The sequence below is a fragment of the Pelmatolapia mariae genome, linkage group LG14 (assembly GCF_036321145.2).
Source record: "Pelmatolapia mariae isolate MD_Pm_ZW linkage group LG14, Pm_UMD_F_2, whole genome shotgun sequence".
NCBI lineage: Eukaryota > Metazoa > Chordata > Actinopteri > Cichliformes > Cichlidae > Pelmatolapia > Pelmatolapia mariae.
This window is the reverse complement of record NC_086239.1, coordinates 39,162,709-39,187,367: the sequence shown is the minus strand read 5'-3', so window position 1 is coordinate 39,187,367 and position 24,659 is coordinate 39,162,709. Positions and strand designations below refer to the sequence as shown.

General features: G+C 46.7%; 1 protein-coding gene and 2 non-coding genes across 4 annotated transcripts in view; all 3 read right to left on the bottom strand.

Moving 5' to 3' along the window:
* The window catches only part of plekhg2 (pleckstrin homology domain containing, family G (with RhoGef domain) member 2), a 68,563-nt gene extending 47,528 nt beyond the window's left edge, over positions 1 to 21,035 (bottom strand). For both annotated transcript variants that reach the window (XM_063493245.1, XM_063493246.1), the window contains exons 1-2: positions 20,635 to 21,035; positions 5,595 to 5,672 (exon numbers count right to left, since the gene is read on the bottom strand). In XM_063493245.1, coding sequence (XP_063349315.1) covers positions 5,595 to 5,643 — 49 coding nt within the window. In that variant the 5' untranslated portion in view covers positions 5,644 to 5,672; positions 20,635 to 21,035. The remainder of the gene's footprint in view (positions 1 to 5,594; positions 5,673 to 20,634) is intronic.
* On the bottom strand, positions 16,773 to 16,864 carry trnar-ucu (transfer RNA arginine (anticodon UCU)). Its single transcript is given in 2 exon segments — positions 16,773 to 16,808; positions 16,828 to 16,864. It is a non-coding gene; the product is annotated as a tRNA-Arg (tRNA).
* Positions 17,557 to 17,648, bottom strand: trnar-ucu (transfer RNA arginine (anticodon UCU)). Its single transcript is given in 2 exon segments — positions 17,557 to 17,592; positions 17,612 to 17,648. It is a non-coding gene; the product is annotated as a tRNA-Arg (tRNA).
* Positions 21,036 to 24,659: the final 3,624 nt, after the last annotated feature.

The following is a 24,659-nucleotide window of genomic DNA, read 5'->3' as shown; positions in this document are numbered from 1 at the left end:
AGAGATTTGTGACGTTTAGCGTGTTTGGAGTGTGTAGTTAATGTGTTGTCTTGTGTAGTTAGTGTGTAGTGTTGTGGATAGTTTTGTGTTGTGTGTTAGAACAATGAGGCGACTGCTGTCTCCAGGTAGAAACAGGAGTGATACACCTGCTGCTGTCAGACCTGCACGTATCAGGCTGTGATGTTTCCTTTATAGTGGACAGAAATATTTGGAGTGGCACAAATAATTTGTGTGGCATTTTATTGAATGCAGAACAGCTGATTGTTCTGTAAATAGTTTGAAATGGTTATTTTAAAAAAGGGTAAAAGTAAACTTGTGCATAGGATTTTAACATTGACAATTTATATTTGCATTTAAAGTTATGAAATATGATTCATTAAACATGTTTGTGGTTGTTACAGTAAAAAATATAACTTTTTCTACTCGGATTTTATGGTTTTTGTCTGATTTTAGATCAATTGTGTTAATACAGTATGTCAAAATGAAAACATAACTGTAAGTTCAGGCACGTGAGGTTGTGCTGAAAAGGATGATACCAAACAAGGCAAAGTAAATAGTTTTTAAAGGTAAAATGTGGAGGGAAAACCAAAAGTAGTTAAAAATGGCCAATTATACCCTGGACCCCAGAGGGTTAAACGGTTTTTTTAAAGTAACGCAATAGTTACTTTTCAAGTAATTAATTACTTTTAGAATATTGTAACTCAGTTACTAACTCAGTTACTTTTTTGAAGTAGTAACTAGTAACTATAATTGAATTACTTTTTCAAAGTAACTTGCCCAACACTGCTCTTTACGTGCTCTGCGCTGAGATGTCGGTCAAATGTCCATCAACCCCCCCCCCCCCCCGATGTCGCCTCGTCTCACGTGACTTGTTATCTGCAAAGTTTCTGGCAGGAAGTCTGACCTGAGAGGCCACGCTCAGCTTCCTGTCAGTCCTCAACAACTGTCACTCATCATGTTGGAAACCGAAGCTGGGCTCCGCCCAGTTATTTAACCCCCCACAGCTGTTAACTCTGAGGATAAGAAGAAACACAAAGACGGCTGTGACCAAACTCTGAAAGGTTAAATACGAGGAATGTAACGTTAAGCCAGATGTTTGAATAGTTGGAATTGAACTTTGAGCTCAAAGAAAACAGTGGAGCTGGACCCTCAGTGGGCGAAAGGAGAGCCTAAGATCGTTGAAGATGATCTCAGTTTATGGCTCCAGAGCCGCCTTAACAAACACAAAGTCCTGCTTTGACACAGTGGATGCAAACGCTCTCTACTTTGATATTCAGGCCGAGCATCCCGCTGCAGAATCGATTTGGAGCAATCAGACTCGACCGCGATAAAAATCGAAGCATTTAAAGTGATTAAAGCTTCGGCGCAGTTATTGTGCAATGTGCCATTACATCGGAGCGCCGGCACCTCAGCATTAACAACAGCCGATCCTGTGCTGAGATCTCTGCGTGTGCTCAGGAGCACGTCTGGAAACCAGTGCAGTGAACGCATCGCCGCAGACACACATGAAGCACAGCGTCCACCACGCAGAGACAACCCGAGGAACCAGACTCATTAAGGTGGACTGAGGCGGTCCCGTGCTCGGCTCCACTCGCCTGACACCCTGAAAACGTGGAGCATCAAGAGAAGGAAGTGAAATCGTATGTGCAGCATGACGAGGAGTTTGTCAGGCTCTCCTTTCAATAAAATACATCAGAGGACTCGCCGTGTTCTTTGTCATGTACATCTGACGCATCATCGAGCAGCGTCGCCGAGGAGGACGCCGAGGACGCAGAAGGTCTCGCCCCGAGACACGAGAGAGTGGAGACAACAAGCCTGAACTGAACTGTGCGTGTGAAAGTGATAAAGAGACATATTGACAGAGACAAAGACAGGAAGTGAGGCTTCTCAGATCATGACCTTTGACCCCTCTGACGGCACCAAGCCAAATGCTGGAAACACACACACACACACACACACACTGTCTCGTTTCAGTTTCCTCGAGTTTACATTCACGTCTCCAGCCCTCAAACAGCGTGCTGGTTTAAACTCACGTCTCTGTTCCTCTGATTAAATCTGATAAATAAGCAACAAAAACACGTCCTGAGCTCATTACTGGAACATCCCAACGTGGATGACATCATAAAGCGTGTTACAGACGTGTGACACACAGAAGCAGGAGTGCAGTAAACGGATTTTCTGTCCACACCACGTAATTTCTACAGGTGCTTTATTCATGTTTCAGGTGTACGATCAGTCTCCACCCACAGCTCGAGGTCACAGGTGAGGGTGGGAGTGCACACTGCAGACCGTGTCTGTGCCGCTCGGAGCAGCGCTCCACCTTTTTCAGGAGCTTCACCCTCAGCTGAAAAACATTTTGTGTTTTCAGGTATGAAAGTGACTTTTAAGCAGAGCACGCCACAGCGAAACATCGATCATTTATTAAAGAGAAGCGGCCCTTTCACACAGTGCTTTATGAAACTCTGACAGATGTTTCCCTCTGCTCTCACATCTGCATGTCTGTGCTCTAACTGCTGCCTTTGTTTCCAGTCTGGATTCTTCCCTCTTACTTATTTATTTCACAACGTTTTTATCAGCAGGGAGGCTTCAAAAAGCAGCCAATCGCAGCCAAGAACACAACTTCAGATTTGAAAAAAAAAAATCCCCTCTCTCTCCCCTCGCTCCCTCATTTCTTCCTTTCCTCCTTCCTGGTGCACGCCTCCCTTTCTCCTCCTCGCCGGCTCCTTGTTCTGCAGCCTTATCTTGGGCGTTCTCTCTATTTTCTGCCTCACGCCTTTCTGTGGTTACAATCAACAGATCTGTGTGACCCTTTATGAAGTGTGTGTGTGTGTGTGTGTGTGTGTGTGTGTGTGTGTGTGTGTGTGTGTGTGTGTGTGTGTGAGCGCAGAAACATTGTTCAGAGTTACAGTTTATCACCACAAACCATACAACTTCCTTCACACAGTGTATTGGTGTGTGTGTGTGTGTGTGTGTGTGTGTGTGTGTGTGTGTGTGTGTGTGTGTGTGTTTGGTAATTGCAGTGTTTTTTAAATGAAGCTGTGCTCTGGTATGTTTCTGTGTGTGTGTGTTTGTGCGCGAGCGCTAACTATGGAAGCCAATATACCAGCAGAGGTCTAACTAAACAGCATGGCGGCTGTGTGTAATTACACATCATTACTGTGTGTGTGTGTGTGTGTGTGTGTGTGTGTGTGTGTGTGTGTGTGTGTGTGTGTGTAGTCCGTTCTGCTGGGCCTCTCTGGTTTGGTTACAGGAAGTCACAGCTGAGGGAGAAATCTGAGCTGAGGCTCCAAACAGTGAAACGAGGCAGTGAAAGTGACGCTCAGCAGCGTCACAGGAAAATCAAACAACCGAATATTTAAAATGTGAAATTAGTTTAACAGAGACTCACATCTGTCCTTGTGTTGATAGGATGTTTAAAAAGCAGCGATGAAGGCTGACTCAGGTGAGAATCAACCCCACACAAGGGCAGTGTGTTATCCACTGAGTGTCTAATGTGACTGTGGTCGTGTTTATCAGGTTAAAAGAACCTTCTAGTATTAAGCAAGCATCAACCTCCAGGGTTAAAAACATGAAGCCAACATAAAAGTCCTAGAAACTGCAGTTCCTCTGACGTCCAGCAGAGGCAGCAGAGAGTCAGTCCCATAGACTCGAATGTTAACACTGTACGACAGAAATTAACATGTTTACAGTCTGATACACAAACTGTTTGTTCTCTGTGGATAATTTCTTCTTTATAACTCGCCTGTTTAAACTGTATTATGGCATAAAGTTTGCATTATTAGGGGCGTGGCTTCTCTGACTGAGAGGCCCCTGACCAATAATGTGGTTGCTGTCAGGTTACTGTAGTAACAGCCCATGCAGGAAGGCGGAGCTCCAGTTTTAGTGAAGTTCAAGGGTTTTATTTGGATGTTACTGAGCTCTGATTAGCAGGTCTCTGTCTCTATGGATTGCTAACCAAGCTAGCTAGCATTAGCCACTGCTTCTGGCACCAGCCAAACCACTAAAGCTGAGGCATCAAAATGCTACATGCCCAAATAATGGGTCACAGGTGTGGGGGTGCTACCCCGGCTATCATTGTGTGAGGTACACCCTGGACAGGTCACGAGGTGAACACGCGTTACAAACAAATAAACAAAAATATTGACTGACACTAAAAAACTTTAGTGTTTCGTTAGTCGCTCAAACAAAGAGACACACGCTGAAGTGAAAGTTACCTTTGAGCATTGACTATGATAGGACTTGAACCAACAATCACTGAAACTCTCCTGAAGGCCTCCCAAACCTTTACAGCACCAACAAAGCTGTTGTCCCTCAGTCCAGAGCTCCTTCCACGAGAAGGGGAACGCCACTCTGCAAATAATCACTGCACGAAGTTTCCAAAATCAAACTTTTCAGCTCAGCTGTTCTTTATGATGGTGCGGTCTCTGAGGCTTTCTGAGCATGCTCACTTACTCTCACTGTACCAGCTGCACGCCAGGCTCTGTGGCGCAATGGACAGTGCATTGGACTTCTCGTGAAGAAAAAGCCATTCAAAGGTTGTGGGTTTGAGTCCCGTCAGAGTCAGTCTTTATTGTTGGAATTACACCTGATGCAGTATCTTGTAACTCACATGAAATAAATGAATGGAAGCTCACGAGGAGCATACAGGAAGCTGTTCCTCACGCTCTTCACAGGAAAAAGGCGCCGTAACGTTTTCATGCTTGGACTCTGCTAGAGTAGCTTTGCATGATTCACACTCCAAAATAAGCCTCTCAACTACTACTGCTTCCTGTTTAAAGACTCAGACAGAACACGACTAACAACCTCGCAGAAGCCCGGATGGACTCCAGAACAGGACCGCTCTCCGTTGTCCTACCAGCTGTGTCAGCTGCACAGCACGTGGCTCTGTAGCGCGTTGGACTTCTAGACAAGTGTAAGGCATTCAAAGGTTGTGGGTTGAAGTCCCACCAGAGTCAAGCTTTTCACTGGATTATCTGAACACTAATCTACGTGAACAAAACACAATAATCTGACAGGAGTTTGTATTCCTTCAATGAAGCAGCAAGACCCCAGCAGAGGTGAGAATAATTCAGGAGGTGGGTTGAAAAGCAGATTTGCAACAACTTTGGCAAAATTATCTTAAATGCTCGCCCAGCATGAGATCAGATAATCTGTGGGATTAAAAGAAGAAACTCTGAGGCCAACATGATCGTCGCAGTGAGCAGCAGCTGTAACACAGACACAGCTGAAAGCCGTCATGCTGAGCAGCTGATGGATCTGAGAGCCAATACCTGAACACCAGTTTTGGCTCAGTCGAGACTCTGCGCAACAATCCTGGGATCAGCCTCACGTACGACCCAGTTAGCACCGAATGTTTGGCCAAAGAGTGTTGTTGGGACATATTTGGCCTCAGCATCAGTTTGGATGACTCATCTCAGCCACATCTAAAAGAGCCAACTGCCAGGTGTGTCGTAGCCGTTGGGACGCACCACAAATATCACACAACAGTATCTGCTATCTGCTCTTTCACCAAAATGAGATATTTCACGTCTGGAGAGCGTTTCTTTGAGACAGTGTTGCGTACAGTAGCTTTATCAGAGCCGGATAGGCCTTACCTGTGTTACTGGGCGATCTCTGGCTGCCACGCCGTGACCCCTCAGGCATGGTGTGATAGTGTCACAGGAAGCAGAAACCTAGAGAAACACACCAAAAATCCCAGTTAGCCTCTTCTTTCAACACAAACCACATCCCAGTGCGACGTGTCTTCATGTCATGACAGCAGCGGCATGAAGAGATACGAGCTTCATACAAGCTGCTCACACAAGAGAGGAGAAGAAGAAGACGAGGAGGAGGAGGAGGAGGGGTCCAAATAAAAGTTTCACTCTCCCTTTGTGTGAAAACAGTGAGGACATATGTAATGTTTGGCTGAACGACAAGAATGAGGTCTCTTCTCCAAAGCCTGTGTGTGTGTGTGTGTGTGTGTGTGTGTGTGTGTGTGTGTGTGTGTGTGTGTGTGTGTGTGTGTGTGTGTGTGTGTGTGTGTCCACTGGAGGATAACGGCCTCCTACACAGTCATTGATACAGTAACACAGATTGACCCAATTAGAGCGTTGTACGTAAACAAGTGTTTCTGCAGCTGTCTGCAGGAAAACTGGAAGATGTGGGTCAGAGGGGAGGGGGAACATGGGGGAGAGGGGGGAGACGGGGGTCGGGGTGTCTGTAATGAAAGCCAGATGGCGAGCAGGCCTGCTGCAGGTCTGCTGCAGGTTGCTGGTCAAAACTCTTTCACTGTGTCAGAAACACCTGCAGGTTCTGCTTCATGTGCTAAAATCTAAAGAGGAACTTTCATCGTTCGTCGGACGAAAACAGAAGAAAGTTTCTCCTCGAGTGGAAACAGTCGCTCAGCCACCGACAGCGAGGACGTGAGCCCGCCTTCCAACCTACAGCTGATCTGAGTTTAAACCGTTTGCTTCAAATTCAGAACTTCACGACACACGAGCAGGGGTTTGCAGCTCACTCTGATCAGTATTCATCATCACAATAACAGTAAAGACAAACACATCGAATGAAATGGTTCATTAAAATGAATGAAATATGATGCGCAGAGCTCAGTGAGGTGTTTGTGCAGTCACTGCGTCTGTGCAGCTGAACACGACGTTTCATCCGACTCGAGTTTGTAAACCAGGTGAGGGTTTTTAGAGGGAACGAAGATCATTTGGAGCCCTGATCTCACCCAGGGCGACGCGCCCCCTCTGAAGCCTCTCGAGTAACTTGAAACCTTCCTCCTACTGAAACACGTTCATGTGTAAGCTGTGCTGACTGTAGCAAAAAATATTCATGTGACCAACTTCAACAAATACGACTATTTCATATTTTTCACATTTGATGTTTTTACTCAGGACGTTGTTGAGCATTAATGTGCAGGTTTGTAACTGGAGCTGACAAGAAGCCAAAACTCTTCCACATCAAAGACACAAACCTGACTGCAAATATTACACAGCCCAGAGCTGCACGTGGCTCTGTGCTGCAGCGGACAGCACGCCGGGCTTCCGCTTTAATACAAGTGTTCAAAGGTTGCTGGTTTGAGTCCCTCCAGAGTTTATGAACTGTCTTGAATAAGCAGCTCATCACACACATCTCAGCCCTTTACTGCTTTTGTGTAATAACTCACTGTATTGTCTTTGGGTGAAACTGATAGGTGTGCAGGAAGGAAAGTGAAAGACGGAGAGTGGGGCGTGTCCCAGTGTGCAGGACCTGAACACCAAGAACATGATTGGAGAGTCTGAAACAACAACGCTGCTCACTCAGTGAACCTGAGAGAAGACGCAGGACACGGTGTGATGGATCAGCTCCAGCACTGTGGTTCTCACACACACACTCACACACACGTACGTTTCCATCACTTTAGAGGACATTACATTGGCTGACGTTCATTTCCCGGGTACGTTTGTTCTTATGGAATCAAAAAGCCATCATGAACAGAGCACACCGCTCACATTGTCATCTTTCTGTGCCCACAGGCAGCCAGGAATGATTTTTGTGCCATCAGCAGTTTCTGGGACTGAAAATAAATAAAATCAAACCCTGCAGTTCCTCTAACGTCCACCGGGGGCTCCATCAGGGAGTCAGTCCCCATAGACTTTAAAACTGTACAGCAGAAATAAACACGTTTACAGTCTGCTACACAAACTGCTTTGGTTATGGTTAGGGGCGTGGCCTCTTTGATTGACAGGTGTATGGTGCTTCACCTGAACTGGACCTGTGGGCCGTGTTTGTGCTGGTGGAGCCTTTTTAATGCAATTCTAACAACAGACAGACAAAGGTGGAGCTCGCACAGCACGACAAACACGCACACGTCTGTCAGTGCCTGCAGCACTCAGCACACACTGCTGTGTGTGTGTGTGTGTGTGTGTGTGTGTGCGCCAGCCTCATCAACACCTACCCAGGTATTTCCAGGTGCATCCGCTTTCAGACACACGTCATCACCACACACACACTCACACTTACAGCATGCCTAGTGTGTGTGTGTGTGTGTGTGTGTGTGTGTGCGTGTGTGTGTGTGTGTGTCCACAAACATCAGCTCCATTAAATTAAACAGGCGTCAAACAGGATCCGGTTCCTCTGACCCGGCCGTCTCACTCCCACTGAGCGCTGGAAACTGCTTCAGCTCCCACAGCGCATTGCAGCATTACATACAGCGGGGTCAAAGGTCAGCGCATGTGGCTTCTTGCCAGTTCTTCAGCTCTGAATCCCGTTTCTGTTGCTCGGAGTTTGTTGTAGAAGCTGAATCAAAAGCACACACACAGACAGCAGTGATGAATTAAACTCAGCTGCGTGTCAGTGGACCGGCGTGTCCTCCATGGTTAGATACGAGAGTGAAATCGTCACTAATCTGTGATCCAGCCGACGTGTTTGTGGGTTCGAGTCCCGCCGGTTGCTCTTTACAGATCCCCGAATGCAGAGCCAACACGTGTGACTCCAAGTGCTTCCTGCTGTGAGAAAAGTACCCACAGCTCAGCGTGGGTGTGGGGCACAGACACTCCAGTATTGGTGTTTTCTGTCTGTGAAAGCCGCCCACAGCTGTGTGTGTCCCTGTGGAGCGTACTGTGGACTTTACAACCAGATAATATTTGAAAAGACATTTCTCAGGATCTCCAGATGAAACCATATAAAATCGTGTCGTCTGCACATTCACAGTCTCATCGTTTCACGCTGTGACAGTGGCTTCATCAGATCATGTTACACATTCCACAGGTGTGGACTCCCAGCAGGAGGCAGACGTTACCTGAAACAGGCTGAACCGCTCAGTGCCAGAGCAGCCGTGTGGCTCTGTGGAGCACGAGGCAGCGAAAGGGTCTTCTAGCAAAGCACACAGGAAGGCAGGCAGAGGTTGTGGGTTCGACTCCCATATATGTTGTATGTATTGCATCAACAGGAAGTTATTCAAAGGTTGTGGGTTGAACTGGTGCATCTGTTATAAACAGCACACTGCTCTGTAATAAGTCTGCAGGCCTCAGAAGGAGAACGCTCCATATTACTGAGCGTTTACGTTTTTCTGTGGACTTTGTGTTTATATGACATCACTGAGAGAGACACGCCTCCTGCTCAGTGTCGCTATTCACACTGATAGAAGTGATAAACCTCTCAGTCTGAAGCTTTCCTGAAACACACGCTACGTTTCAGACTCACTGCTGCCACCGCTCGCCACGCTGATGTGTGATGCGTTCACTGCTGCTGGGACTCCACAGAAAAATTTCCAACCGTCAGAACGGGAACGACTCACTCCCAACGGGATGAGTTAAGCCAATGTGTGGAGGAAGTGATTCAAAGGCTGCAGGTTTGAATCCCACTAGAGTCACAGTTTCCTGTACTACATGTTTCTTGTTACTAAAGAATAGAACTGTTACAGTGAGTCCCAGGTGAGAGGCGGAGCTGGACGGCAACAATGTGATCCAAAATAACTGTGAGAATGTGCAGACCTGCTGTGAGGCGGAGATAAGGAGAAGCACAACGAAAAAGACTCAGACCAAAGAAACTCAGAACGATGAAACTAATCCAGGAGATGCAAAAGCAGCAAACTCAGGAAAACTGGTGATTAGGTGGGAGTGGAGGCTCCGCCCCCTCTGTGGACCCCAAACTGGTTATGAAAAAACAGAAGGACGCTTCCACGAGATCCAAAAAGAACCAACGATGCAAAACTACAAAGATGGATGAAAAGCAACCTCAGAGACACACAACCAACGGCTGCTGCCCTGCTTCTGTTTCTGAGACGAGACGACCATGTCAGGAGACCCCACTGACCCACACACACACACACACACACACACACACACACACACACACACCTATTGTGTTTAAGGAGGTGGTGGAAGAAAAGCCATGCAGGCAGAACACACACACAGAGTCGTGACCATTCATTACCACTGTCACAGCAGCGGGTACACTTCACACACAACCACCACACACACACACACACACACACACACACACACACACACACACACACACACACACTGTGGTCCAAGCTAAACAATCACACTGACAGTGCATATAAACTTCCAGTAGTGCTGTGAGAAGCAGAGACACACAGGCGCCTTCTGTGTGTGTGTGTGTGTGTGTGTGTGTGTGTGTGTCTGTGTGTGTTGTCCTTCGCCACAGTGGAGCGTTATTGTCGTGGTGATGAGACTGAGACTGGCAGCAGTGATTTGGGGGTTGAACTGTTTTCGTTCAAGCTCAGCAGGAACCAATCAGGCGTGTTTTTGATCTATTGGTTTGATTGGTCACAGATCTGTGAGGCAGGCGGGTGGAAGTCACAGCTGCCTGATCAATAAGTATCATTGCATAGATAAACATTTCATTGGTCTTCACACTTATTCACTAAGGTGAGTCTAATGCGGATGATAATGTGTGGAAAACACTTGAAACTTGGAGGGTGTTTGATAAAATGTTCAGACTGTCCTCGTTTAACATTAGCATCACGCAGAGGTGGGGGGAGGAGATGGGTGCAGAGGCAACGATGCAGTTAGTGCGCTGGATCGCACAAAAGGAAACTCTGGAGGAACTAACACATTTATCGATCGGTGTATGAATGGCTGACCACTGAAGCTGCATTCTTTGTGGTGCCCAGCAGGGGGCGACTCTTCTGTTTGCATGTGCCTGCTGCTCACCTGATCTCTGAGCTCAGGAATCACTTCCCCGATGGCTTTGTGGTCTCAGTCACTAGTCACATGATGACGGTCAGAAAGCGTGATGAAGCAGGGGTGGGAGGGGCTACCCTATGACTGATGGATCATATTACAGTGAAATTTATGCACTAATTTTTGCATAAATGTGTCAAATCTATAGAAATGAAACAGTTTCTCTTTGCAGTCTGAGCGTTACTGACCAATCAGGTCTGAGCAGGTAGTCTGCATGCAGGTGTGCAGGCCACGTGGAACACAGACGAGGGCGTTTGCACAGATGCGTCACATGACTACCGGCTCCAGTCTGATAAGGATTCATGTGGTTTTTAGCTGTGAGCAGCTGAACCCGGGTATCTGCTGCCCACACCTGAAGGAAATTTGCCTCCAGACACTAAATCGGCCGACAGCGCGGTGAGTCTGACATCACACTGCAGCATGTCAGTCAGCACAGAGCGTTTGAGTGCTTTTAACAGTGATGGTTAACGGTGACATCACAGGTACGGGAAGACGTCTGGCACAGAGTGCACGAACAAGCATAAGGAGACAACGTTGTCTAAGGTTTTATTAGCTTCTGACTGCCGACCAGAAGACAAAGTCTTGGTATCCGCTGGCTGCAACTTCCTTCTGGAGACCAAGTCAGCAGCCAGGCTTCTCCCAGATTACACAACATCCTGTCAGCCAATCAGAGGCGCAGCACTGAGTGAACGCTCTCAGCTGCTGTCCGGGGTTTCTTCTCCGTTTGACCCCGTCTCTGTGGTTTCGCTCATAAAGCTCGAGCTGCTTTGCCTTTGGCCTAAAAGTTTCTTCAAGCGTACGAAGAGACGATAGTTTGGCTTTGCAAACATGGCCGCTTCTGTCTCTAAATAAACCGAGATGGTGACAAAACCAGGGGTTCAGACAGTAGTTCACACACTGTGTCTGTGTTTTATTCATGCCTCTGCTGCGTGTGCATGTGGGGAGGCCTCCTCATCCTCTAAACATGACACGCCGCAGTCTGACACCGCTTCCCTCTGTGGTCACCAGCCAAGGTTACTCCTGCCCAGATTCATAAACACAGTCACATCATCGCACAGTGTAGGACGACACACCGTGTGTGGCCTCGCTGCGACTCACACCGAACACACAATAACACTGTTGTCCTGCTGTTTCCTTTGTGCTCATAGCATCAACCAGCTCCTCAGAAACACACTCTCACACACACACACTGACACACACACACACACACAGAGGCGTGACTGACAGTTGTTTGGTTGAATGCAGGCAGTACAGATGTTTGCCGTGGTGCGTTTAAGGACACGGACAGGCAGCTGCTCGCTTCACTCGACGTCACACCGTCAGTGCCGTCTCCCACGCAGCTCTGTGACTCGTACGTGCTGATGTTTGTTGATAGTTTATTTAAAATGTTTAAAGAGCAAATCAAAAAGAAGCCAAGAGGAAAAGCATCTAACCTTTTATCAAAGCACACGATTTTAACATTTACTGCAAACAAACAAAGAAGATTTGCTGATGCAGCAGAATGAAGACCCTCCAACATGCGAGCGCTGTGTACGCCATCCAAATTAGTCCACGCCTGGGCCGCCATCAGAGGATTCACAGATGTGAATGGCACGATGTTGTTCTGCTAATACGGTTAGCACTGTAGCCTCACAGCAAGAAGGTCGTGAGTTTGACTCCACCATCAGGCCGGGGGCTGTGTGGAGTTTGCGTGTTCTCCCCGGGTACTGCCACTTCCTCCCACAGTCCAAACACATGCAGTCAGTGGGGTTAGGTTAGCTGGAAACTCTAAATTGCCCATAGGTGCAAGCGGTTGTCTGTATCTCGCCCTCCTTCACATTTTCCATGCAGTGGACTGACTCTGGCCCCCGGGCCTTATGTTTGACACCCCCGTTTTAATCTGTCCTGCAAAAGTGCAGAAGAGAAGATGAATGAAGATAAATGAAGATAAATGAAGATGAATGAAGATAAATGAAGATGAATGAGGTCTCACAGTTGATACCAGCTTAGAGTCAGTTTTCGGTTTGTGCAGCAGTGATGTGTAAAGCCGTCCTGGCTCACCTGCACCACACGTCTGCAGTTTATGGTCAGGGCTCAGTGAGGTCCAGGTTTTTGTCTTCAGCCTCTCTCCACACATGAACCAGAGAGGTGGTGCTGACTCTGTGCAGCTCTAGGGCACACAGGTTGTGGGTTTGAGTCCCACTGGAGTCGGTATGTAGCAGGGTTTTTTTTTTTTTACCAAACAGTAGAAACCTACAAAGGAGGCTTTGTGCTCCAAACACCTTCGGATTGTCTGCGTTCAGCGTGTGGAACGTTTCTCATGCTGGTAAAATACAGCCTTAGTAAATCAGCCTGACCTGCCAGTCGCGCTGGCACAGGATGAAACCGCTCGGAATAACGCTGCCTGTCAGGACAATAGATGTGAGCTGGCTTATGTAAGAGAAGAAGAATGGAGCAGAAATTCCTTCAGTGAAATTTCTCCAGAGGGGGACGTAAAGTCTGACTCAGAGCAGGGAGAGAGAGTGTGACCTCTGACCTCAGTCTGTTTGCACACTGCTAAATCTGGACGTTAGTGTTTTACTTGAGTTTGTTCCAGTTCTGTCCCGGCCTGTTTAAGGGATGGAAACATCTTTTTCAAGGGCTCATTTCTGGAATTTGACCTGACCTGAGAAAACTCAGCAGTAAATAACCCACCTAACAGAGTTGGTCCTGAAACACGTTGGAAACAAAGTTCAGTCAAAATCGTAAAATACAGAACTGTCGGTCACAGGTGATGTCACAGCGCCATCCAAAAGGACAGCAGACTAACATCTGTCTGACCACTGAACGTCATTGGAGTTGGTGTAGCCAAACAAACGCTGGCTCGTTGTCTGAGAAAGGTTTCCTGAAGTTTCAGTCCGGATCAATTTGTCCAAACAAGTCGAGAAAAACGAGCACGGTCGCGACCTGATGCGTCGCTTTCCATCTTGAACTGATAGAGCAGCTTTCACACGGCAGCTTGGCTTAAAGATGACGCAGGACGTGCTGCTTTAACCTTAATTAAGTCAGTCACACATTTCTAAACATGGCCTGGAGGAGCTGCATGCCCGACGCCGTCTGATGGGACATTAAACAGCCTCCAACCTGCCAGCTCCCAGCGCTAACTGCCTGTGAGAATAGCACACATATTTGCCTGCTTAGGTCACATGTGCCTCCTGAGTGCTCTCCAGACAGCGCTCTCTCCTTCAATACTGAGGAGGTGTCTGAAGCACACCTTTCCTGTTGAAACTATCCTGACCGGATTCTCCCAGCAACTTTCGCCTGCAGGTGAGAAAGGTCTGCAGCTGTTGCTCTGCGGTGGAAAGCAGAGCTCGCTGGTCCCGTGGTTAGCTATGAGAATATTTAAACATCACAGATTTCAGGGAACACCAAACATAAATGTACCGTTATTACTGTACAGCTTTTCAGCAGATTCCCAGAGGAAGGACTGCACTGAGAGCTCACGTCGAGGTCGGCTCGATTCGAGCTCAGCTGCAACGTCAGTATGGCTCTGTGGTGCAACGGACATGGCGTTGGACTTCTACGCCTGCGAAGGCATTCAAACTTTGTGGGTTCAAGTCCCACCTGAGTCTATGGTTCAAGATTGGCTTATGTGTTTTGGTGCTAAAATGCTAAATAAATATATTAAAACAAATATGATGTTTGTGGCTCTTCTGTAAAGCTTGTTGATCTGATCCCAAAGACAGAAAGAACACTTACAGCTGACTCCAAGCACCAAACCTAGCATTGGTCACAGAAAGGCTCCACATCAAAAACAACAGGTTTCCAACATTTTTCCAAAATTCTCCCGAGTTCATATGTGAGGACATCGTCACTGAGCTTCACGTGCTTTACTGACGATCCAGGGAAGGCGCTCAAACACTGGCAAGGATCCCAGCTCAATTTCCAGGAACCCGAACCTGTACACAGACAGATATTACAGTCGAGCAGGCTGCCCCCCTGCGTCTGTTTAGAGAGACCGTACCATTGTACGATTGGTGCTGGTGACTACCTAGCCCCGGCACATGTATGGATAGCATAGAGCCGTGGAGACCTTGCTTGTATGGTCTTGATCTTGTTCTGTCTCACTGACTGGCCTCTGAGTTGTGCGGTTAACCTCTGTTGGACTTGCCAGACGCACAAACCAGTCAGCTGGAAGACTTCTGAGTGAAGTTTCAGTGTTTCATGTGCATGCACACATAAACGTAACATGACGTCCCACTGGAATAACTTCAGTCCGGCTTTAAATACTGAAAACATACCACGGTTCCTGGCCGCCAGCCTGGAAACATGCAGATAAGATTTTGGGGAGTTTGTTTCAGTCACGGCTTTGTTGGAGCTCTCCCTATTGTGCTGTGCTGTGCTGTGCTGTGCTGTGCTGTGCTGTGCTGTGCTGTGCTGTGGGACACAGAGTGTGGCTGTCAGTGGACTCCTGAAGCATCCAGGAGAGACTCTGTGTGTGAGTGGAAACCCCCCACATGTGTTTATGCATGTTTGTGTGACTAATATCAGACGTGAGCCTGTGTGTGTGTGTGTGTGTGTGTGTGTGTGCGCGCGCGTGTGTGTGTGTGTGTGTGTGTGTGTGTGTGTGTGTGTGTGCTGGCATGAAACAGAGTGACAGAGACGGTGTGTTTTACAGCACTGTTGGAATGAGCCGTGATTCACGCGCCTCCAGCACACCTGGTTTACACAATGAACACATTAGAGCTTTGTTTCTACTCGGCAGTGAAGTCAGCCAATAAAAAATTACTTTAAAGACTCTTAATGCGAGTTTGTGCTTAAAATGGATATGAAGCAAAGTACAGACTGGAAGCCTTCTCAGTGCAGCCGGCTCATAAAGGCTGACCGGATCGGCTTGTTCTGGTTGCACGGCTGGTTGATCGGTGCGAGAGTTTCATGACTGGATCTACTGGCTTTGTAAATGAGCATCACAATTAGGATTACTGTAACTGAATAACAGCATCTACGTCTTTATGATCCAAACTTGTCTGAATGTGAAATATTTGGACTTCCCATCTGTTTTCCATGGACACTGGCACTGCTGTGCTGAGATCGGCAGCGTTCGTCTTTTCAGTGAATAATTAAAAACTGCAAGATCATCCTTTGGGCCAAATCTGGACACTCCACATGTTCACCAGCTTATTAGTCTGTGACGATAATAATAACGCACAACCTTTTTGTGTAATGGAACACACTAAGGCTCGAGTCGTCCAAATTCTCGTTTGTGTGGCTCTGAATAACCAATCTGTGTGCTTGCATGTACATGTATGTGTGCTTTGTATTTTGTTTATGTTGTTTACTGTGTTGTTCTGAGGCTGGAAACACTGCGGTATACATCTGCCGCCGGAGCCTCACACACACACACACTGCTGTATGTCACAGTAGAGCCTCTGTCTAACCTCAGACGATGCTAAATCGTCGGACTAATTATTATAAACGACAAACACCGGTCACCAGGGAAACGATCCAACCACATCCCATAATTACACTGCACGGGCTCAATATTAAAACTGCTTCCAAATAGTTGAGATGGTTGGCGTGCGTTTGATTTCTGCTCGCCTGTGAAGTCAATGGTTCTTTGTGTTTTTCAGAAGGTGAAACAGCCGAGACTGTGACATTACATCTGGAGTTTCGGTGCCGCCCTCTGTTGCTGCTGCCTTTCTTTAAAGTTCACCTTTATAACCAGTTCAGGGCTGTATGGGTTAAAGTTCACTGTGGCTGATGCAGGAAACCTTAAACCTGAATCTGAGCGCTCAGGATACTGACGTCTCAAGACTGCAGCTTAGAAAACGATGGAAAAGCAGAGAGAATTCACGCCTCCTTAAAAATTCAACCATGAGTAATTTACAGCGACTTGATCCCGATGTTGGAAACGTGAACATGCAGGCTGCACTATTTAGGTTACAAACATCAGCAAGTTTGGTTAAATTAGAAGGACCATGTGCTTTTCGTTAAGTCACAGCAGCGTCACAAAGAGTAAAGAAACTCGGCTATTTGGTTTCTAACTTCTGACTTAATGTAGAACGCAGCACCACACGTGCGTCTAGCTGGATTTGGTGAAAAAGGGACATTGGAGGAGGTTGATGGATCTTTAAATATTGACTCTGGTGGGACTCGAACCCACAACCTTTGAATTGCTGCAGTAGCAAGTCTCTAGAAGTCCAATGCGCTGTCCATTGCGCCACAGAGCCACATGTATGTGATGGGCAGACATAAAAGAATGACCCAGAGACAATCACCCATGTTGCTTGATCCAAAGCAGCCTGATTTTGGTTTTTCAGCGCCATAAAATGATGCTACTCGACAACAACAAACACTACAATCACTCCGAGTTGGGTTCTTCATAAAAACTCTGACCACAGCGCCACATCACATTTATGAGGGTTGATGGATCTTTAAACACTGACTCTGGTGGGATTTGAACCCACAACCTTTGAATTTCTTCAGTACAAGATCATGCGCCACAGAGTCTTACAAAACGGCTGGTGAGACATAAAACATCACTTTGTCACATGACCCACAGGTGCTCAGGTGTTTGATCCATTTTAAAGCATAAACCCTGAATTTGAACTGATGGGATCCGTTACTGCAGTTTGATGGAATAAAGGATCCAGACACTTCACTCCCCCATGATCCAAATGACGATGTAACAGATAACTGGGAGATGATAAAATAATGCATTTAGTGTAACAGTAAGTCTACAGTTAACTGTCAGTGTGATTGCTGAACTGTGGTGTTGACAAAGCTGGGTGAGCTTTAAGGTACTTACTGAAACTACATGAGTGGGAAAGCGGACTTTCAGAGCGTCAACATTATCTTATAATCAACTCAGCCTTCGTGGTGTCCATGAGCAAGTCACTAGAAGGCCACATTGCTTAAAGTTTGACTCTGGTGGGACTCGAACCCACAACCTTTGAATTGCTTCTGTAGCAAATCTCTAGAAGTCCAATGCACTGTCCATTGTGCCACAGAGACAGACATATGTGATGGGCAGACATAAAAGAATGACCCAGAGACAATGAACCGTGTTGCTTGATGCAAAGCAGCCTGATTTTGGTTTTTCACAGCGATAAAATGATGCTACTCAACACCAACTCAGAGTTCGGTTTCATATTAAAATTCTCCCTTAATCTCAACGACAGCACGACACATTTGCCGAAACGTGATATTTATGAGGTTTGATGGATCTTTATATAACGACTCTGGTGGGACTCAAACCAACAACCTTTGAATAGCTTCTTTGGTAAAGTCTTAGAAGTCCAACACGCGGTCCATTATACCACAGAGCCATGCTGCAGGTGATAAATGTATTATTTTTGAACATGCACTAATGTGTAATGTTTCATCCCCACCTGAGTTCGAGAAAAAGAGAAGAAGTGACAAAAAGACAAAAACAGTTTGTTTGTAGTGGCGGAGGCTGAAGGCGGAGGCTGAAGGCGGAGGCTGAGGGCGGAGGCTGAAGGCGGAGGCGATGCGGTTCAGTGTTTTCAGAATCAGCTCTGTGAAAGTGAAAGTCCTGCTTCGTCTTTATTATTCCGCAGACCTTTCTTCCAAAAGAGAAATAGCTCTGCTCTCTGAGCGACCTCTCTGTGTTTTCACCACTCAGACACTTCAGTTAATGTCACAGGGAAGAGGCGGGGCCAATCGTGTCCACGCCTGCGTCCAGTTAGCCAAACGTGCATGTGTTTGGACAGTGGGAGGAAGCTGGAGAGCGCAGATAGAACCCACGCAGACATGTGGAGAACATGTGCTCCACACAGCCGACAGCATGTAAACATTAAACACCATATATGAGTGATAATAACACAGCGCTGCATTCTGCTGTAGCTTCTGTCAGCTGCGTCCTGTGAAAGCACGCCACTGTAGGTAACCAGCTAACCCCCGGTAGCTGGCTCTCTGAGCCGGTTTCAGCTGCTGCTCCAGAGAGAGACAGCGTCCAGGCCCATGATGTGACTCCATACATGTCTTCACCTCCAAGACCATGTGACACCTCGACGTGATGTCATCAGCATTCAAATATGGTCAGTGAAGGAGGCGGAGCCAGAGCAAATACAAGCACACAGACCAATCAAATGTATTCATGAAGAAAAGTTGAGTCTCATTGACTTTGCAGTTTGTCCACGGTCACCTCAGATGACCTCAAGTCAACCTGTCAACCACACACACACACACTTCTTTTAATGTCTTAGTGAGGACATCTGCTTGACATAATGCTTTCCCAAGCTGCTAACCTTAACCATCAATGAATGCTAACCCTAACCATGACCTAACTGTGACCTAACTGTGACCCTGACACTAAAACCACATTTTGAGTCTCAAACATGTCTTCAAACTCGTGGGGACGGGCACTTTGTCCCCATATGTGACTGTTGGTCCCCACAAGTATAGTAGCATGACAATTTTTGGTCCCCACAAAGATATGTAGACATGGTATACACACACACACACACACAAATATAAATAAACCAATGAGAGGTCTTGTGAGTCCGGTTCAGAAAGCGACGTGTGTGTTTGTTTCTTGACAAAGAGGCCTGTTAGTAAGATCGATGCTCAGGAGCTGTCATCTGCCTGCCAACACACACACTAACACACACACACTAACACACACACAATTATAATTCCATTAGGGTTTTTCTAAGGCAGTAATCGAAGGGCCTTGTTGGCTGATATTCAGAGATGTAATCCCGACGGATTCAGCTTACACACACACACACACACACACACGGCTGGGTAACTGATGGTGAGAACAGATTTCACTGATTGTGTGCAATGTGATGAAGAGTCAGAGAACCTGACATTAAATTCATTTATATAAAAGTGTGCATCTCGCACTCTTCAGACAACAAACAGCGAGCTTGAGTCTAATTTCAGGGTCACATGACCACTAACCACTTCTGCTTACAGTAATGGAGCATTATAATTGGCTGACTCTACAGTGTGGCCCTCTTTCCTGTACTTTCAAAATAAGAGCAAGGAGCTTGCCAATAACTAAACAACACTATAGTGAACCCACTAATATGCCAAACATGGAGGTGTTTCAAATCTGTGGGTCTATTTTCTGTAGTGGAATGATTCAGATGTGATGTTTTACATCATAATAAACTACAGCTCTCTGTGTGTTGACTCAGTAACTGGTAACCTGCTTATCAGCCTGAACAGGACCGATGACAACCTGCAGCTCAGACCTCAGCGAGCTTCACGTATCAGAGACAAACCATGAAGTTAGTTTTTCATATGAGCGTTTGAAAGAGGAGACGAGACGGCAGATCAGATTTAAACACTTGTTCCTTCGACATGCAGAGTAACACAAGCTCAGACAGGCGGCCTGTGAACAGATGCAGCGGCAGCAGAAAGTTTAAAGGGTTAAACTGCGCACTGAGAGCCAAGAGTCCTCCTGCTGCCCTCTACAGGCCGCCGCGCAAATTACAAGCATTAACACTGAAGCGCTGAGGTGCAGCTGTTTGTTTGTTTGTCTCTTTAAAGCAGAGGTCAGAGGTCACCTCATCTAAAGGTTCATCCTCCGGGAGCAGCAGTGGGCTCATTTCATATTCACGTCATCAGATCTAGATTTTTTTTTTGTTTTTTGGTCCAGATGAAATGTTGTAAACTGTGAAGATCACCTGATTTTGCATAATTAATCATCAATCAGCTGTTTAATGATTATTGATAGCTAATCACATTTAAACAAATGAGTATGAAATGATACGGATATTAATTAAAGTAATTACTGGTATTGTTATCATCATAATAAACAGGGTCATAGTTTAATATGGCGCGTGTAACACAGCTGTACTTCACCATGATTCGTGCACGCGCACAGACTTTACGAGAGTCTGGCACTGGACCTGGGGCACGCGCTGGAATGACTGGCGCTTTTATTGTGTTAAATTACGAACAGGCGTCTTTTATTTTGTAAAATAACCTCTGCTTGCTGCAAAGCAAAGAAACAGCGTGAGGGTACCTCGGAGGCATGAAAGTCCAGCAGCCGGTGAGACCCCGCTGAGCTCCGCTCGTCCCTCCCTCCCTCGGTCGGTCTTTCTCCGGTGTTCCTGCTGCTTACACGGCCGCTCCGGACGCATTGGATCTGCCAGCCTCCAGCAGCTTCCTCCACCTCCTCCTTCAAGCACAGTCAAAGCGAGTTTCCCAACACGGTTTAACGGCAATGCTGGCCGCGCTCCGGACCCTCACTGACCTACTTGGCCAAGTTTCACGCACCAAAAAGCGAAAAAATCAAAGAGACAATCCAACAATCCGACATATGTCCGGCCAGGACCGATCCCCGCGTCCACTCCACAGGTCACAGCGCAGGCCACGGGAGGTGAGAGGTGCGATCCGCTGGTTTGGAGATGAGCTCCGGGCGGCGCGCAGTCAGCTCGACCCCAACTGCTGCTGGACCGAGGAGGAGGAGAGATAGAGGGAGGCAGGGAGGGAGAGAGGGAGGTCCGAAAACCATGGGAGAGAGAGAGAGAGCGTCCAGCTGTTTACAGCAGAACAAAACTCTTTCTAAGAAGCAGCTTCAGTCTGGAATGCGCCTCTAATCCCGGAGATTTCCCCGTTTGGACCAGAAATTCTTTGATGGTGACATTTGGAAAGAAAGCGAGCTTCCAGTTACCCCTGAGCTGCTTCACAGCAGAGCTCGGAGGTTATTCTGCCGAAGGTGTGCAAAAGTATGACTCATAGCATGATTTATGACAGATGTCCTACAGAAAGACCACGAAGGGACAAAAAAAATGACAATAAACAGCAGAAAAAGCTCCCAAATTAAACAAAAGAAGGTGCAAAACCATAAAAATGAGCAAAGGAGACAAGAAATGGTCCCAAAGGAGCGTGAAACATGCAGAGTGACTCAAAATGACTACAGAACGACATAAAACTATCCAAATGAGACACACATTACTACACACACACAAAGCAAGTATTTAAAGTGAGACATAAAAGTACCACAGAGGCGTAAAAGGACAGCAGAGACACAAAAAGATCCATAAAATGCTCCGAACACGACACAAAAGCACAGAAAGACTCGCCAGTTCCTTTTTTGGTGAGGAAACACTGAGAGTCACGCAGCGTCTCATCCACACACAGACGTGACAAATGCAACAACACATTCAGCTGAACATTTACACACGACCTGTGTGCACATGTGCTCGGAAACAAAAGACTTTCACATAATCATGAGAAAAATCACAAGTTTACCACAGACGAGTGGGTAAAAGAGCAGCTCAGGTCATTTCTGGATTTTCCATAGGAGCCATTCATAACTCCTGCTGACTGCAGTCTACACGAACAAAGACATGAGCAACACACATGGAAACACTGGAAATCCCTTTTTGCCACAACATGATGAACGATCCAGATGTGCAGATGTTGATGGCACAAGCTTCACCTGAGCCCAGCTCACGCGTGGAAAACATGAACTGTTTTGTAATTGTGTTTGTGTGGTAGCTGATGACTGAGGCACATGCTCAGTGATTCTTTATTGCTTAAAATGAGATCTGCGCGCTGGGCGACTCACACAGACAAGGAGGACAGAGGAAAACCAACGAACGACAGCAGACAGTCTACGGGCGGTCACCGTGGTAACCATAGGTGTAAATCAAAAGGTAGTAAAAGCAGTTTCTCCGGCTGACGCCTCATCTTCAGGCAGGGCGATGAGAGCAGCGAGGCCGGCCCTGTTCCCCCCTGCAGGGCAGCTTGTCAGGGGCAGGATGTGACTGAGGAGCAGCTCATTGGACGCTGGAGGTGGTGGAAATGAGCCTCCAGGTGTTTTCCCTGTAAAACTGCACAGAGGGTGAATCAGCTGCTCTCAGATGTGCGTTACACACATACTCCTGTGACACATGCAGGCCTCATATGGAAGCACTTTGTGTCATTTTTCAGACGTCTGAGCAGCGATTCATAACGATTACAGCTGAGGGAATAAACATCCTCCGGGTGACTCTGGGATTCATTCCAGAGGACTTAGTTTAGTGAGAGATTTTATACTAATTACTGAATGCAAATCATTAAAATCAACGAAAGTCAATATGTAAATATGTTTGTGCTTGTGCGAGTTTTTCTGTTGAAAGCCGCACGCAGAGCAGTGCTTAAGTTTTAAAGGGCTGAGTCAAACCCATCAGCATCATTCTGACCTGCAGCCACTACAAGCACCAAAGGCTGCAGTTCCTCTGACGTCCACCAGGGGCAGCAGTGAGTCCATCTCCGTAGACTCGCATGTTAATACTTTTCAGCACAAATAAACAAGTTCACACAAACTTTTTACTTTTTACTATAACTCACCTGTTTGAAACTTAAGGTTTGCATTATTGTTCAGGAGTGGGGGGGTCGACAGTCGGATGGTGCTGCGGCTGCAGACGCTGTACCGGTCTGTCGTGGTGAAGATCTCGATTTAAAGGTCTTTCTCCATCCCTACCCCACCTATGGTCACGAGCTCTGGGCAGTGACCAAAAGCTTCTTTTGAAGGGGGGCTGGCCTCTCCCTTAGAGATAGGCGATGAGGAGTTTGACCATCCCTGGCTCAGAGTAGAGCCGCTGCTCCTCCACATCGAAAGGAGCCAGTTGACCTGGTTCAGGCATCTGACAAGGATGCCTCCTGGGTGAGGTGTTCCTCCCACTGGGAGGAGGCCCGGGGCAGACTCGTTGAAGTCTGCTGCCTCGGGTGCACGTGTAGCTCCCAGACCGCAAACCGTGCTCTGCTAACCCTAAACTATACATTTAATCCCATTTAATATATTTTTAAAAGTGCAATTTCAATACTAAACCTCGGCTTTTCTAATGATACAAAATGCTGCTGTGTCATTCAAAAATCCGTCAGCATGAGTCTGAAGTTGAAATAAGTAAATGTGTAAAATGACAGAAAGCTCAGTGCCCTCAGTGCCTTTTATTATAAAGCAAAGGTTTAGTTAACTGACAGATCAGTAAACAGTAAACACCAGTAGAAGCTTTCTATCATTTCATTGTTCATGTCTTGGTTCATTTCTCTGTTGTAGTATGAATGGTCATGATGGAGTTCTTTAGCATTCAGAAAAAACTCAGCTCGTGTTTTAAAAGCCATCCAGCAGACCGGACTGGTGTCACGGTGGGACCGATTCTGGCCCCTGGGCCTCATTTTTACGCCTGCTCTAAAGCACGCAGAACTAAAACATGATCTATAAACATCGTGTTATATACAGTGACTGGCTTGGCACTGCCGATGGAGACCACGAACTCATCAGTAAAGTGTTTACAGAGGTCATAGGTCAGGTAAACCATGGGCTAATTTCTTCATTGACTTCCAAACAACCCGAGGAGTCGCCCCCTGCTGGACAGAAGAAAGACTGCAGGTGTATGGCTCCTCAGCATTGGCTTCCATATTTGATCTGAAATACTTTGAAATGTGCAACAGAAGCTAATACAGCGGAACCCCGACTTACGAAATTAATTCGTTCCCGAGGGTCTTTCGTAAGTCGAAGCACCCATCGCGCCTTTTGAGTGAACGATAGGCTATAGGCTAATTGCTAACTGCAACAACAATACGTCGTTCAAGTGGAACAGCGAAGCGCAAGTACGAAAGCCAAAGGGGTTGTCACATGATTCAGAAGGCATTGTGGGCATTCTGGGCTCAGCCAATCAGAGCCAGCGGATTTCGTTACGCGGGCATTTTGCCGTAACACGGGCAGAAATATTGCCGTTAAGTGCCTTCGTAACTTGAATTTTTCGTTAAATGGGGTATTCGTAAGTCGGGGCTCCACTGTATTGGCTTAGAAATGACAGTCTTCATGAAGTGTTCCTGAATATCATCTGACTGGATTATGATGACAGATGCAGTAAATATGTGGTGGGTTTATATTTAATTTAATTCCACGGCTGCTGGAAAGTTTGTGAATTTCCCTAAAAATGTACTCGTTGTTGTTAAATTATTGGTGATGTAGAAGAAACAGAGACGTTTGTAACCACATCTGTTCCCTCTGAAGGACCAGGCAGAGATTTATACTGGACAAACACAACCCGA